Source organism: Topomyia yanbarensis, chromosome 2 (genome assembly GCF_030247195.1).
Source record: "Topomyia yanbarensis strain Yona2022 chromosome 2, ASM3024719v1, whole genome shotgun sequence".
Classification (NCBI taxonomy): domain Eukaryota; kingdom Metazoa; phylum Arthropoda; class Insecta; order Diptera; family Culicidae; genus Topomyia; species Topomyia yanbarensis.
In genome coordinates, this window is record NC_080671.1 from 158,248,906 (window position 1) to 158,265,975 (window position 17,070).

The 17,070-nt window shown below is 40.2% G+C and overlaps 3 protein-coding genes across 4 annotated transcripts; 1 reads left to right on the top strand and 2 right to left on the bottom strand.

The window, feature by feature from the left end:
• The first annotated feature begins 660 nt into the window (after positions 1 to 660).
• Positions 661 to 10,171, top strand: LOC131681894 (DNA fragmentation factor subunit beta-like). Its single transcript, XM_058962991.1, has 4 exons — positions 661 to 1,041; positions 1,747 to 1,870; positions 1,960 to 2,145; positions 9,337 to 10,171. Exons 1-4 carry the CDS (start codon positions 895 to 897, stop codon positions 10,164 to 10,166), a joined length of 1,287 nt encoding a protein of 428 aa, XP_058818974.1. The 5' UTR covers positions 661 to 894; the 3' UTR covers positions 10,167 to 10,171.
• A 124-nt stretch (positions 10,172 to 10,295) lies between these two features.
• LOC131681893 (PTS-dependent dihydroxyacetone kinase 1, dihydroxyacetone-binding subunit DhaK-like) lies at positions 10,296 to 12,418 on the bottom strand. Of its 2 annotated transcripts, none has more exons than XM_058962989.1 (2): positions 12,118 to 12,418; positions 10,296 to 12,058 (listed from the first exon to the last, which is right to left on the bottom strand). In XM_058962989.1, the coding sequence occupies exon 2, from the start codon at positions 12,053 to 12,055 to the stop codon at positions 10,316 to 10,318; it is 1,740 nt and encodes a 579-aa protein (XP_058818972.1). In that variant the 5' UTR covers positions 12,056 to 12,058; positions 12,118 to 12,418; the 3' UTR covers positions 10,296 to 10,315. The 2 variants fall into 2 exon arrangements, with proteins under 2 accessions (XP_058818972.1, XP_058818973.1); XM_058962990.1 differs by having other exon boundaries at positions 12,111 to 12,418.
• Positions 12,419 to 12,663: 245 nt separating this feature from the next.
• On the bottom strand, positions 12,664 to 13,493 carry LOC131681895 (uncharacterized). The gene is made up of 2 exons (XM_058962993.1): positions 13,306 to 13,493; positions 12,664 to 13,241 (listed from the first exon to the last, which is right to left on the bottom strand). The coding sequence occupies exons 1-2, from the start codon at positions 13,370 to 13,372 to the stop codon at positions 12,748 to 12,750; spliced, it is 561 nt and encodes a 186-aa protein (XP_058818976.1). The 5' UTR covers positions 13,373 to 13,493; the 3' UTR covers positions 12,664 to 12,747.
• Between the last annotated feature and the right edge of the window lie 3,577 nt (positions 13,494 to 17,070).

Consider the following 17,070-nt stretch of genomic DNA (forward strand, 5'->3'; position numbering starts at 1 on the left):
CGCATTAGGAATACTATATACTAGATGTATTTTGACAGATCGAAACTATCCGAACGCTTGTCATTTTGAAACAAATTTACATCACAGCATTGCAAACAGCCTAATGGATTTTGTGTGTTGATTGACGGCTGCAGCGGACCCTACACGAGCAGAAATATTGTCAATAAATTGATTATTGATCAATATGTTTTTTATTCGTTTGGTTTATTTGATAGGCACAAATGCGTTAGCTTGGCGGTGCCAAATTCTTTTATTATTGATCACGGCACTCCACGATTTGCTGATGAAATGAACTTGATTAGTTTGGAATGGATTTGCATTTCCAACACTGCCTGAGAATGGTTTTAAATGGCCAAGGATGGTTTGAAATGTGTTATGAAAAAATAGAATTGCTCGAAATTTACGTTTAAATATCAGGATTGTAGAATCAACAATCATTATCAACAAAAATGTTTGCTAGCCCTCAGATAACAAACATGCTTTTCGAGTTTGACCCAACTTTTTGTTGAATATGCGATTAATTTTTCTGCGTATTCGAGCAAAATGGTAATACGACCAATTGAAAACTCTTCGAAAACATTCGCGCATATGCGTTTGGCCGTTGTGGTTCGTCAGTTGTCGTTGTGACGTATCGGCGTCAAAAGCGCAGTCGCACAAGAAATTCCAGATAGTAAACAAAAGGTCCACTAGCATTGTAATTTTTTATGCAAGCAACTTTGCACATAAACAAAGCTACCTACACGAGAAGCAGTCTGGTTTTGCACGGCAGAGGACACATTCCAACATTGAAAGGTTTCCCGGGTTGTAGCTGACTTGTTCAACGAAAAGTTTGGATTTGTATTTCTGGAGTTCGTGACCTTGCTCAAGTATAGTGATTTTTTACAAGTGAAGACTATGCTAAACTTTTTGTCGTCGAAAAAATCCTCCAGTGCTGGTCCACTGATTGGATACAAAATCACCAACATAGAGCGGAGCAAGAAGTATGGCGTGGCCGCCGATTCACTTCGGATGCTAAAAACGAAAGCTTCCGAAAAATTCAAGGTGAATGACCTAGATAATTCTGTGTACTGGTTGTTGTGCAATGTCTAACTTTAAAGGATGTAGCAGCTTGTGTGGTGTGAAGTCTCGGGCATCTCCTTATTAAGCCCTCGTCATATCCACTAAGTGACGTTGGGGTTTGTAGGAACAATATGCTATTTTTGGTGTTACTCGTTAACATTTTTTGATGGTACATTACATGAATCAAAATCAAAAATTTTTGAGTCGATTCTCTAGAAAGAAAATGCAGATTATTATATCTTATTGCACCCCAAACTCCTGTACTATTGTATATTGCCCACTCAGACGAACTACACACTAGTACAATCCTGTAAATGGGCATTTGCAAAAATGCACAATAAACCCAGGGCGGCTTGTGAGCGCAAGTGCAAATTGCATCGTAATCAAGGACACTGGATGGATGTAGATGCACAAAGGATTCATGAACACGAAGGCTGGTGGCATTGACCCGGTTGAATGTACTCTAAAGAGCATGACTGGAAAACGCCTACGGCAACGTATGATCCTTGCAATTTAAATGTTAGAGAAATATAATTGTACACAATGTTTCGATAGAAACAATTCCTGTTTTTGATATTTTAGGTTTTATTGGAGAAAACATAGCAATAAAATATTGAAATTCAAGACTAACAAACTATAATGGAAAGACCAATTCAATTAAAACATTTGTTATTCATTTTGTTTCAGTTGCAACACTGTCGTGTCTACCTGGCCCAGGACGGCGTCGAAGTGTTAGATGAGGACTATTTCAGTACGCTTCCGGCGCAAATCCTGTTCGTAGTAGCGGAGAAAGATATTATAGTGAAAACTGGTAAGTAACTCACCTTATAATTGATAGGTGAGTCCTTGGTGACATTGACCTAATTTCTTTATCGCTAAACATTTGTCTTCTGGGTGCAGATTTCGAGCTCATGTATGACGCAATCAAGACCACTCATAGCGATCTGCTGCAGGCCGGTACCATGGCTAAGGAGTTTGTGAGCAACAATCAGAGTGAAATTGCTCGACTGTTGCAGGATGCGCAGCGATTGCAGGATGAACAGACGGCTAGAAGCTTACGCAGCGAGCATGGAGAGTGGTTTGAAGGTTTGCTAAATAGGGTACGATTTATATCTAGTGGTCACGAAGCTCATTACATATTCAACTAGAGTTGGCACAGACTGAGAATGAAGATGTAGGTACCTACAACACGGAGCCTAACGGTAATCATACTTGATACAGACAACTTTCTATTTAGATCGAAAATTGAACGAAATGATTCATTTTATACAGTTTGAAGTCGACAGCAAGCAATTTCGTTAACATGGAAATCATATGAGGGGCGACCGATCTAAGCCTATGCAATATTCAAAATCTTGTGCCCTTAATGCAAAAATTGGTTAAATTCATTTTTTACCTTTTGGGAATAAATATTGCATAGTGCGTTTGGTTTTGCTTTCTCATCAGCAAACCAATGCCTCTGGCTTTGCTTCCCAGGGCATATCTCGGGGCTTGCTAGTTGCACTAGGCGTCATGTATGTCGTGTGACTGTTTGCATATAGTGTTTAACTAGTTCTAATTTGGGTACTAGTTTAGATACATCTTCTAACTTGGCATCAAGTTGGTACTAGTTACCGACGAGATGAATTCGAAACACAAAAATTCAACTACCTAAACCTGTCAATTTCCTGTTTTTTCCAAAAATGAGGTTTACTGTGTTTTCTAGAACATTTTTGGCATTGTGTTAATATGTCGCATGAAGAATGGAAAAGTTGCACAATGTACTAAATAGATTTAAAAAACATGCATTTCGGTAACTACAGCCCTGTTAACTACTTACGACGTCTTATAGAAAATAACCGACTTCTCTCAAATGATCTCTGTTTGCTCGAAAAATAGTCCTGACATGTGTGCGTAGAAGAATATGTAAATGGCAAGGGTTTGTGGTGGCAACCTTCTGGGTTATTGCGATGTCTGAAAATTTACCCCGGGGACCTTTCCGCTCTTACGTTTTCCGTAAATCGGATCTCGTACTATCGGTAGAAAATACATAAAATGAAAAGATCAACAAACTTCAAAAGCTCTCTCCTTTAGCTTTCTGAATGTCATCTCGTGGATTATTTTACTGTTAGGTCTATTTTGAAGTAAAGTTTTTTATGTTTTGGGCAATTTGTACTGTTACTTTAGTTGTTTTTTCCACCAAAATGCTTAGAATGCTTGTTTTTTCGCAAAAATTGAATCATATTTTTGACGTTGGTCTACTTACGTCTCACAGTGGGGGCAGAATGCTACTTTCGACGCTCAAAACCTCTAGCGCCCTGGGTATGTATCCTGGAGGATTAGTAGGTTCAGTATAGAATCTTGGATGGAAATGAATATTATTTTGATAACTTTGGTTTTGATCTAGATAAGTAGAAACTGATCTAGATCAGTTGCATCTTTTGACAGGCGTTCTATCAAAAAACTCTTCGGTAAAATTGTTTGTTTTCGTATTTTTAGAGATCTAGTGAAATCCTTTGGCTTTTTTTTCTCTAATGTTGACATCCATGTACTTGTCGCTTCGTGACAACACTTTGAATGGTCCATAGTATAGCCTCTTCAATGATTCTTAACGGCATCGAATCGGACGAAAACATGAGTGCACTTTTTCAGATCCTTATGAACATCCCTTGGAATGAGATATAGCTTTGATGGGCTTAAGATTATCGAAAATGCTATGAAGTAAATTTGAAAACTTGGTACGATGTACTGTTTTTGGGTCGTCAAAGCATTCGTCAGGCACACGCAAAGTTTGGTCGTATATCAGATCGGCTGCTGAACATTTAAGGTCTTCGCTATAAGCTGTTCTGATTGCCAGTAATATTAGTAGTAAGAGAAAAAACCACCTCTGTCGAACATATGTAAGACGGAAAGGTTTAGTTTCCTTTCCTGGTACTACTTCCGCCCCAGAAGTGTCCACGGTTTGACGTAGTCACCAGCAGTCGTTGTCCTTTTTGGTACTTCGGTTTCGTCGTCGAGCTTTAGCAAATCATAGCGATCGTTGGGAAGAGGTTTAATGATCTCGTACGGACCAAAGAATTTTGGCTTAACCTACTGGCCCACATCGAATTGGGTTTTCGGTATCGCCACCAGATCTCCAACCTGGTACCGCGTCGCCGGCATTCGCCGCAGACAGCAACTCACGCAGGATTTGGTCTTTCTTTGTTTGCATTTTCACACCAGTCAGCAATTCAAAGCGAGTCATATCAATCGTTCTCTGCCAGCTGTTGTTCAAGCACTTTTGATTCTACTCGTCTTACGAATACCTTGGTAAAAGGCACCGTTGATTACATATAACTATAGCCTTGTTCCAACACCTCCAAAATTGTTTTCGCTCTCTCATCGTCAATCTGTGCCGCACGAGCTTTGGCAACAATTGATGCGGACACAATCATAACGCTTAATATGGAAAGCGCATCCACATGGGGTAACTTCTCTCCATGGCGATATTCACCTTCATAATTGAATTCAGATAGATCCACGACCCATCTAGCAATGCGAGCGTTTAACTTCTTGGACATCGCATCCTTGAAGGCCATGCTGTCCGTAACGATCTTGAATTTTCAATCAAGCAGGCAGCATCGGAACTTCCTAACCGATTCAACAACAGCCAACGTCTCCAACTCGTAGGAGTGATATTTTTTTTCGGCGCCATATCTCCTTAATGCGTTTAAAGGCATTCTCCACCAGGGATGTTATGCACCTCAGAGCAAATGAAGAGAAGAATAACAAACGCTCTTTGCACTTTTCATGCGAACCACCGCTCTTCTCTTTCACAATAAACCTCTTCACTCTGATGCGTGTTGCTCCCACACGTGTATTCTACCCCATGGCTGCACGCCACAAAGAGTAGAAATAAAGAATTCCCTTTGGTGTGTATCTTGGTCCAACGCGCACGTAAGTAGAGAAGGCAACCAAAAAACATTTTTAAAACTTTCTTCCGATCAAACTTTATCTGAATTGTAGTTTGATTCGCCTTCTTACCTGCTTTCCAGTGAGGGGAGGCACAAAAAAGTGGCTCTTCAAGGTGACCCTTTGAACGAAATTGTGCAGCTCCTGGTGCACAGATCTTACTCTTTTTCGTTCGTTTCTCTTTGTGCGGTCGTTCTGCACATCGCAGTGCTTTTGTGCTGCTCTATTTTTAATCGGTGTATTTCGCTCTTTGTGGCTCATTGTGTGAGCAAATAACAAGCCTGTTCCCCACATCATCGTCAAACTGAAAATAACTTCATCTTTTTAACATACCTGACAGTGAGCGAGTAATACGAGCAATACCAGCGAACGCCGAGACAACCTTTCTGAAGTAGCTGGCTAACCCGTAAAATCGTTTACTATAGATCGCTGCGGGAAATGCAACAACTTATCAACCTTCGCCGGTGCCGGTTCAACACAGCCGCCGGAGCTCGTAGAAACTCAAACTGTCCATCACTCGTTACGAACGTGGTGTACTTGCGACTGTGTTATTCTACTAGTACATGAAAGCACGAGTTTTTCAAATCGAGCGTAGTGTAAACACGAACTTCCGACAATTTGCAGATTTGATCCTCTACGTTGGGCATCGGGAATTCGTCGCGCACTACTTTTTTGTTCAACTCTCGGTAATCGATACAAGCACGGTATGATCCATCCTTCGGAACAACCACAACGGGACTCGCAGATTCACTTTCAGATGGTTGAATTATGCCATTTTCCATTCATTCACTAATTTGCTTCTTTACTACTTCTTGTTCATGGTGCGCCAAACGATGTGGGTTTCCACAAACGACGCACAGTAAGGCAGAATGCTACTTCCGACACTCACTTTTTGAAACTTTTTTTTATTGTTGTATATTTTCGAAGATCGAGAAATAAAAAAATTCTTAGAGATTTTTTCAATGCATTTTTTCGCGTAATTTTTTTGTAAATGTCATTTAGCGCCATCTACATAGGTTATAGACTAGAAGTGTCTTTGGTACATATGCTAATAATATCAAAACAAACAACTTTACCGAAGATAGTTTTTTGATAGAACGCCTCTTTCAAAAGATAAAACTGATCTGGACCGTCTCACCGTTGCACTAATGACAGTGTGTGCAGTGCTTTTTGGTCACACCTATGACCGCACACCCGGCTTCCCATGCGTGGCGGCTCAGAAGCTGTCCTGCCATGTTGCTCAGGGATACATTGCTTCTGTACACATCCATGCATACATACGGGCTTACATTCATACATACATACATCCTATTTGGCACCAGTTAAAAGAGTGTAACGTCGTGTCATCTAGTCTGTGTAATCCTATGGAAAATCATCCTACCATCGCCTTGGGGTCTACGTCATATTGGCAAATTTCACATTGAATCCGCTACTGTCTCTTCTTAATCTCCTTTTTTTCTCCTAGGTCCGAAGCGGATCAATTGGCTATTAAATGATATGGTAAACATACTAGCAGTATTAGTCCTTACTCGCGAATACTTTTTCCTACAACTGTGCTGTTTCATCTCTATCTTATAACAGAATTCGATTATCCCTGTTCTAGTCAATATACGTATTCATTACGTTATGAACTAGGCAAACCCTCAATTTTCTCTATCATCATTATGCTGAGTAGCTAGACGAGTGAAGGCATTTTAGGGTTTCACAAAAAGAATCACTGCCCATAAAGGACATAAGAAATATTTATACACTATTCCCCATAAAGTATGCTCGAAACGAATGTCCACCTGGTTCGATTCGAACAGGTCACACCGACCCGAAAGGGCTGCTTATCATTTCTGAGAGCCGGTGTGCTTGGTCGAGCTAAATAATCATAAGAACAAGTCCTGAATACTAACTATCTCTTTGGTGCCAGTCCTGCACTTCTTTCCTGAACCACCCACGATCAAAAGAGTCGACAACTAGTAGGTTCCACATGTCCCTCACCCAAGCGAATTGATCCACATATCTACCAACCAGGCAAAAAGACTTCCGAATTGATGAGAATGGACCATGCCAGTCGAAGGCCACAGGCCCAGCGCCATCTCGTACAGTTCCTGAAATTAGAGTTTTGTTAGTGCTACTTACAGATTTTATTTCAGTAGTAGTAAGAAAGTGTCTCATTACCTCTTGTTATACTCGCTTACACTACTCATCTCTTCCGGCAATTTGACGCTTTCGGTCGACCGTCTCATAGAAAAGATCTCAATTTCTGTCGGAACATCAGACGGTGTATCAGACGCTCAAGGAGTTCTACTGGCTCGAATATCAATTATCTGAGGCGAAAAAGACATTATTTATCACATTAAACATATTCCATAATCCTATAATCAACTAAGGCTGTCTGTCGATTCTAGTGCAGAAACGCTAATGATGTGACCATCAAGAATACGTCAGACAACCCTAATTGACCCCCTTCGACACCAGTTTGGCCTTATCTTGGCTTGTAACGCGGGTGGCAGCGTGAAAACTGCCGTTCATCCACGGTTTTACATCCTGGCCGTCATCGCCTCCAAACGCTTCGATGCTGACTTCGACATCGCGAAACGAGTACGGGCGTTGTTCCATCTGTGTGAGTTGAATTGGGAACGGGGTTGACATAATTCTTTTTTAGCACCCACCGGTGTAAAGAATTCGGTTTCGTCGTCACTGTCATGGTTAAAGCCGTCAGGGATGCATGAAGCACAGCACGAGAGACTAACACGAGCTGAGCAGCCGCTTTGAACGAACCAAAAGCAATGAGCACTGACACCGCTCGTGCTAGGTAACCTTCGTGCTCGAGCTGTAGGATTCGAAGAGCTAGCACAACGAGTTAGTACGATGAGCTAGCACCATGAGTTAGCTCGGTACGCCGGCACAAGCAAGCTCGGTGAGCTAGTTCAGTGAGCTAGCACAAGTTAACTCGTGGGATTTTCGATTGATGTGTACCGGTGTAGTGGAGTGCACTGGTTTTGCACTTTCTAGCAGAAGTGTCAGTGGAACATACCCAGTTTTCTGCACTTCTGCTAGAAAGTGCAAAAATGGTGCACTCCACTACACCGGTGTCAATCAATCGAAAATTCTATGAGCAGCACCGTTCTTGTGCATGCCTGGCCATCGTCATCGTTTCCAATAGAACCGTCGTCATCGGTGCTTCGGTTATCATCGTTTTCATCTTTTTAAATTCCGTCGTACTGGCTGCCATCATGTTCTCCGTCGCTGGATGCTGGATCAGCATCGTTTGCAACCGTCGCCTTGTCGTGACGGATAATTCGTTTAGCCACGTCCGTCTTATTGCCGCTGGTCGGCTGTCCTCGTTTTTCGCATTCACGTTAAATACCAAGCTTAGTGAACGTATCGCAAAAAGCACAGTTTGCTTCGCCATCTAGAAACACGTTCGAATAATTTAATCAGTATATCGCCACACTCTACGAGTGCTAGGAATGTCGCCCGTGGTCCAATAACATGCAACCACGGTGCAGACTACATAACGCCGCCACCCTGATAAACCCCACCAATGTTCGTCTTTTTGCCACACGTTCTCCGTGCCGGAAAGCCGCCACACTTCGCCAAGTGGTAGGGACGTTACTCGTGCTTCAACGACGCACAAAACTCAACACATTTAACAACTGCACCACGCTTAAGCGGGCCTTCCGCCAGTCTGAAAGAGGGACTGGCGAGGTTTTCCACGGCCCAACCCAACAGAACCCACCCGCGGACCAGCACCAAACTTCGACCAACCCACCGGAGAACTTTACAGTCTGCAACACTTTTATTAAATAACTTGTATTTTAATCTGTTTATAGGCAAATGACTACAATGGTTAAAGCCTTAATAAACAATAAAACAGTTTTTTCTGGCGTCAGGAGGAGGGGTCTTCACAATGGCTACCTTGTTTCCAAGGGGTGGGTCAAATATGTGACGAAATCGTTCGAGGGGTGAGAGTGGGATCGAAGATCGCCGAAAAGCACCGCCATTTGTGTATGGCCTATAAATACTAAGCCCAGGCCTGAAGAAGACAGGTCAAGGTTGCAGGGTCATGAAAAAGAAATGGGGTATTCTAACTGCATTCTCGCTACTTGAACACCTTTGTGAATACCTGGGGAAAATTCTCCCTTTGGTAATATCGACGTCGGGTATTTCTGGAGACAGACCTTGCAGTCAGAGCTCGATTGCATTATCTTTAACATGTACGGGGTTTGTACGTTCACATTGCAACGTTTCATGTTCGTACTTTAAATTTGGAAACCAGCATCTAACAAGATTTCTATTTAACTGAATAAGCTAAGTTCATTAAAGATTTTCTGTTTTAATTTTTTTTCTCGGAAGGAATGGACGAAAAATTAGGCCGCACAAAGGAGGAAATCATGCAGCGCCGCGGTCAGGATCGAATTCGGGGTTACTTTTACAAAACTAAAGACGAACTGACCAAGTGTGCTATCTATCGGAAGAACTTGTTGGCTAAGGAGTTGATCGACGAAATGCTGGAGTTGTTCCGCCAACTGCTGATCGGTTTCGATTATTTCAGCTTCATATTTGACCGGAGCCACCCACAGCGTTTACCGGATGCTATGATTCCAAACTTGGTGCTAACTGACGAGGAGAGTAAGCATGAGCAGGACGAGGTCGATGCCCAACGGATCATGCCAAAGCGTATGAAGTTGGCAATTAAAAAATCCCTGGAGGATGACGATAATGCAATTGGAAAGTACAGGATGGCACTGTGCAATAGTATCGGGGAGTTCCGCTGTATGGGACTGTGGAACGAGAAGCAATGCAGATATGGGGCACACGTTATCAACCCGTATGCCAGCAGGGAAAATATGATTCTGTTTCAAGTCTGGAACTTGGACCACCAGGTCGAAATAAGTCGCACCGTACTACCTTCCATAGTGGAAAACGTGACGCGAGTAATTGCGAATGAGGCAGATGCCATATGTAAGATACACAACCGTAAAGGTAAAAATCTTTCTGTGATAACCTATTTTATCGAGTTGTTTACGCTCGGGAACCTCAAATTGGTTCACATCGTTTGTCATGACAAAAGTATGCATGATTTGATCTCAAGAGGGGCTATTATCTGCGACAAGTGCGCAGAATTTAAATATATTACACAGTTTCAAAGCAAAATGCGCTTCAATAAAGACGCTTTAATGTAGTATTACGTGTGGTAGCTTGTGGATGTTGGAAAATATGAGAAAGCTTTGTGTAGGATTAGGATCGTGGGATTGCAGATATGTACGTTTCTTACAATTTGGAATTCGAAACAAAAGATATAGCAAAATGGATTAATTGTGAGATATGTTTATTAAACTAGCACTTGTTTACATGCTTCAAACAATGCGCGAGCCCAAATCGAAACAGCATGTGCCCCTGGATCGGGATACTTATAGACTATCGGCGTTGCTGATGAAGCAGCGTATGACGCACGGCCTGCCTTGGCAACCATCTGCTGAGTCTTCCGAGCTGCTTCCTCGCAACCTTTGGTAAAGCTTTCCACGCAGTCCAACACCGGTAGTCCCTGACTAACGGACGACGCAAGCCTTTGCTCGCCTTCTTTGAGTGCGTCAAGCATTGTGCGATCGCCGATTTCCGTGAGGGCATACTTAACTATTGTGTCGATTCCTTCACATAATGCACGACTCCAGTGAGCAATGGAAACGGTTTGGTTACCTTCGGCAGGGTATGTGAAAACCGTTGAGGCACCTTGAAAGAATAGGCTGTACAAGGCACCCGATGAGCCTCCCATATCTTGCTGCAGGATTATGCTTATTTGTTGCAATAGATGTCTTGGATGGGCTAGGTCTAATTTGCCCGCGTTTAATTGCTCCAAGATTGCACCGGACCCTTTTCCAATGGTAGTTCCGGTATCACCATCCCCAGCTTCTCTATCGATGATGTTCAGCATACTTGTGCAAGAAACTAGCGCTTCACAAACAAAGTTTAGTATGGTTGAAGCAAGCTTGACACCCAAGTCTTCGCTGATTGTATACATGTTCGAGATATTTAATGGCACTAGTGGTTCAGGTATACCAATGTAAATAGTAGTTGATATTGGTAGATATGCTGCATCAGACTTTCCAAAAAGTGTTGATGGAGTGTTAACAGCAAAGTCCAAGTATTCCAATATTTTTTGAGAGTAGCCAAGGTTAAGAACTGTAACTGAAATGCCAGCTTGATTTAGTGATGATAAAAATGTTCCACAATATATTCGGCGAACTGAATAAACTGGTTTGATTTTTTCAACTAAACTGTTCACAAATATTCCCATCAAAAATTCCGAAGTTCCCCCGAGGTTGTTGATTAAAAGCACAACATCGGCTGCCTTCGAAACTCGATTGGTCAGTTTGGCGATGGCAAAATCGATGATACTACTAAAATCCTTGCATGCTTTCATAGTGTACACACCTGGTTCACCGTGGATGCCTTTTCCGATTTCAATGTTCTCCAAAGTATCATCTTTCAGATCAAAAGTGAATCCAATCGTTGCAACGAAATTTCCCTGTATCAAACGTTCTCCAAAATTGTATATCTCTTCAATGTCACAACCTTTTTCGGCCATAGCACCCAACAGTTTGTGAACCAGGACAACACCGGCCAAGCCTCTCTTTCCAACAGATTTCCGAATATTGCTATCTTCAATAGCACAATCCTCACCCACCAATAACATCCTTAGGTTTTCGAAACCCATCGCAGCTTGTGCCCTTTCAAGTGCCATCCCAAAGCTTAATCGATCACCAGTGTAATTTTTAACTATAAAAATTACACTATCTTTAAAGCTAGCCACCGATCTCAAACAGTCCAGTATGGCGGTAACCGAGGGTGAACTGTATATATCACCACATACAGCTGCGGTCAGCATTCCTCTACCTACATATCCGGCATGGGCTGGTTCATGACCACTACCGCCGCCTGAAATCAACTTCACTTTGCCATCGGCTGCAACATTGTCCGCCCGAACAACACAATTGCGATCAACGAGTAGCTGAAGTCCAGGGTGGGCCTTTAGTAATCCCGTTAGTGAGCTTCCAACGTTGGAGAGGGACATATTCTGTAATGAATAATTTTGTTACGAAACACATCTGTTACCCTTGTATCTGTACCTATTACGTGTCGCACACAATTTAGTTCACTTAAATCAACAAGCACTGAAAGTACTGCGTGATGAGAGCATTGTTTGTACACTGCATTCTGTCACATTGATAAGTACGCGCGAAAGATGCTATAGAAATAAAATGGCATCTGAATTCTGCATTACTTTCTGTGCATTCGTTAGTTTTCATGTGGTGAAACAAATTGACAACGCAATTTAGGGACGATCCACGTTCAATTCCTTTGGTTGGTTTCCGGCATCACCGGTAAAATTTCAAGTCCTGACAATTTTTTTCCCAATTTCGTGAAAATTGTCTTACAGCTGCCTGTAAACATTGCGCATTTAAGGGTAATTCGCCAAAAAATCAAACCGTATTGAATTCTAACACTAGCCCGATTCTCACAGTCAAATCAACAAGTGACTAGAAGGCAGAATAATTGAAAAATTGATGTCATTTACAATATAAAGTCGTAGGGAGGTATTTCTTTACAGATGAACATTTTCGTTATTTGTGGGAAACTCAGTCGTTCTTTCTCATATTAACAAAATGAATTGATTACAAATACAGGAGAATAAATTACAAATACATTACTATTCTACATAATGAAACAGATCATTACCCATTTCGTCCGTCGGCTAACGCCTCTTTATAACATGAAATCCAGATCTGGCAATTCCACCTCCGGTAGATTGAACAGAAAATTGCTAGGCAAATCCTTCGGTGTCGTCGCAGACTTTGGGGTCTTCTGTGGTACATCGAATTCCGGCAATTCGAGCTGCTGAACTCGGAGCGGTTTCATCGGTTTGATTTCCCGTTTGTATACGCTTCCGGTGAACTCAATCATCTGCTCGAGCAAATCTTCCCGCAGACAGGCCTCCTTTCCCCGGTTGTATTCTGCATCATGTGGAGTGAAGATTGTGAACGGTAGCTGCTTCTTGGTGGTCTGTTGAGCAATGCTTTCCGGAGACTTCTTGCGGTGCAGAGCCGAGGAAGCAATTGATTTTTGCTGTAGAGGTTTTTTGGTAGCTGGTTCTTGTGATTTTGTGGCGAAATTTGATCGCGAGGAAGAATTGTTTGTGAGATCTTTTAGAGCTAGTTTGAATGGCGCGCGAGGTTCATTTTTACCGATCAATGGCGTTTCTGCAAAGAACAATGGAATGCTAACTTTGCTTTTTTGATGGCGGTTGAATAATTCTTTACTTACTGCCAATATGTTGATTTTCGTTAGTGTTCCTCTGTTCCAGAACGTTGAAGGCTCGCTTGGTAGTCATCTTGAGCTGAACGAATGGAAAATCTTTCTGAAATCATACAATAATGTATAAAACAGGCAAATATTCGTTGCGCTACGTTGGTTGCTTTTTCTAAACTAAACGCCGCGAACTATGTCGGTAATGCAGGTGTGTCATTTGCTCCAAAGACGATGCTTTAAATATAAAGACACGCGGAGAGAAAACAGTGAATTTGGCTGCACGGTTTACCAAGTTGTTTTGGCAACCAGGAGTTTTGTGTAAACATCGAGTGACTTTTTTTTATGGATGCAACTCGAAAACGTATTGATTCATGTAACTGAGCCTGATTATTTGCCGCACTGGGTGTGTAAATGTTTTTCGTTGCACTACACGCAAAAATTAAACAACACACAGAATAAGTTCCTTTAACATAAATTTAGGTACTGTGAGTTGTGCGTCGCTTTCGCACTTATTAGTGTTGTCAAAAACAAAACGAGAGATTTGACTCAGTCGAGGTCTTCCGTGCAGTAAGGTAGTTTTGAGTTGTTTGAGGTATACTAAAAATTAGGTAAATTCAACTTATATTTAAGTAAATGCTCAACAAACATATGATTACGGCTTAAAAGCCAACTGTCAAAATTTTCTTAGGAAGGAAATTCCATTCAAACAGTTACTGACCACACACAGTTCACAGCAGTTAATGAAAGAGAAAATTTTTCTCTTTTGTTTACTACCAACAACTGTGATTGGCGAGTAACGGTTTGTCCGAAATTCCCTTTCAAAAAGAATTTTGACAGTTGGCTTTTAAGCCGTAATCATACACTGAAAAAAATCCAAACGTTAAATCTATTCGCCTCAAACCGCTTAAAATTCATATGAAAAAGGAATGCTATTGTTATCACGCGCACACATACCTTCTATGTGTCAACTGTATAAACTATGTATGCACACACATAAGTTATATGTGCATATTGTTATAGAATGGGGTTTTATGTGCCTAATAGTTATGAAATGTGAATGTAAGATTAATATTTCTTGTAAATACACACATTAGGTTTATGTGCCAGCAAATAGTGTCTATATGCCTCCGTTAATTGCAAAAATCTATGTGTAAAATCAATAGGCATAACGTTTACTTTTTTTTGAGTGTATGTTTGTCGAGAATTGAACTCAAGGTTGAGCTATGATTTTTGCCGAAGTTAAATGGAAACTACCTTTAACACCCCGAATAGAAATGTACAGTAACAAAATCATGATTTTCACTGTGACAGTACAGTAATTTTACAATAATTTACAGTAAGTTTTAGTGTTATGGTCTAGGGGCAGATCACTCTAAGTATGTAAAACAAATTTGCATCACATTTAAAAAATTTCTATTTTTGCAACAACTTTGCACTCCCTCACAGAAAAGTTTTTTAACAAACGTCCTACGCTTGTTAATACATTACACGTAACGCAAAATATATTATGAATTTATATTTTGATGGAAAGAAATGCATTTAATTTCGCTGATTTTTAAAAATACATCACAATTGATCTGCCCCTAGGTTATGGTACAACACAAAAATAATTAACTTTAACGTTTTGGCAGTAAATTTCAATGTAGAATCGACTTTTACAGTAAAAAAGGGGGTGGTTATGTATCTTAACATTAAAACATCGATTGTTTTTCCATACATTTTTTCTCGAAAACAGTAAAGTTTAATGTGAATTTACTGTATCAGTTTTTTGCTGAACTGTAAAATTTATTGTCACATGAAATTTTATTGTAAATCTACTGCAAGAAGTATGCATCGAACAATGTTGAAACAGTAATAACTATAATTTTTATTGTTTTATGATTGTTTATAGGGTAAATGCTACTGTAAAATTCTATCCGGAACGGTTTACCTAGAAAAACTCTAGTAAGAGAACTGCGGGGAGAAAAACAGCATTTTTGGCAACGTATGCCCCGGCATTGTTTGGCAACACGTCCAATGTTATAAGGATAGGCAATGTTCGATTGGATTCGTTTTTTGACAGCTAAACGCGAATCCAATCGATCTAAAATGGAGTCTCCGCAGTTCTCTTTCTAGAGTTTTTCTAGGTTTACCTAATTTTACCTTCCTGCACGATACCCCGAGATTGAGTCAAAAGTATTAAATATTAGGTAGTCTTTCGTTTGCGTTTAGAGAGGATGTATTGAAAATTCAATTGATGAGTAATAGCGATACTGTCGCATAGTTAGCACTTTGCCGAAGCCATTTAAAATTAATATTTATGACGAATATCACGATAATAGGAGAAAACTAGTCGATAAGCTTATAATGTTTAGACTGGTAGATGTTATATAAAATGAGGGACTAGATAATCGTTCAATGGCTTTGTAATGTTTAAATGTATTCGTACATTAGTGTTATCATAAAAGTTATTTAGTATGTATGTATATAAAGTTTACACTCCTCGTATTACATGCATTTCTTTTTATTTCAATCTCAATACTCCCCACGAGTTATTTCCTAAATTCGCCCTATTTGTTTAGATTGCTCGTTTGGAACCGTTGTTTTGGGCTCGATTGGAATTTTCGGCCTCAGTTTTCGTGCATCTCGATTTGCTCAAACCGAAGCTATTGAATTGACGTCTATCTGTTTTTCTAAAGACTTGACATTTGAAAAAAATTCACCTAATGTTCAACGAAATTTGCGTCTGCGAGAATTTTTTGACACATTTGTTTACGACATTAAATCAGGGATGCCAGGTTGTTTTGTGTCACATCAACACTGAAATTTCAAAATTCGAAACATTTTCAAAGGTCTGTAAAATATCTCAAACAAGAAAATCGTACCTTAATCAATTTGATTTTGAATCATTATTTCTCGTATTCCTCATAAGCTTTATATGTTGTAAAGAAAGTGTTTCTTTGAATTAAATCTTTTTGCAGTACTCCACTTGACACAATATAAATATTGTGTCGAGTGGAGTACTGCAAAAAGAAGTTCTGTGATATAGAAGAATACTAATAATTTGGCAAATAATTTTATAGAATTTCCTTTCCAGTTTCGTCTTTTTAGAATCCAACACTAATTTAATAAAAAAGGTTTTTATCTAAATTATAGCATAGTACATATTACATTGGCTTGCTAAGCCAAGACAAGTTTCGACTTTATCCAGCTTTTTACGTGGCAAAATGGCGGTCTAAATTTTTCAGTTCATAATACGTTTAATTGCCCTTTTTTGACAATAATCGTTTACACCAGCTTGACAGCAACGTCCAGTTTTAGATTGAAACAAGAATAAAACTTGGGTTCTACAATTGCTTTTCATAATCGTTCGTTTTGAAATCAAGACTTTAAGTAAGTATTACGAAAACGGGGGCGTAAATTTTTGAGAATATTGTTTGGGGAGCAATGTCAGGAGAAAACAGTGGGTATCTAAGTGTACCGCAACGACGATGGTAAATTGCGCACTGATTTAATTATGTTTTTCTGCTGAAGTCAAATGAGAGTAGATTGGAATATGATATTCATAATAGTTAATTGTAATTATACTTGCAAATCAAATAAGGCGAATCTGGGCATTGCGCGGAAATATTTTATTTTTCATTTTCAATTCAATAGCAAAAACACTTTGGTTTATGCACTTTCCACTAACTTCACAAACTGACTTGTGGGGAATAGTTCACATTACAGCGTACGAAACAATCAAATTGCCCACATCACATTCTGTGTTAATGATAGATAATCCTTCTTGCTCACATAGTG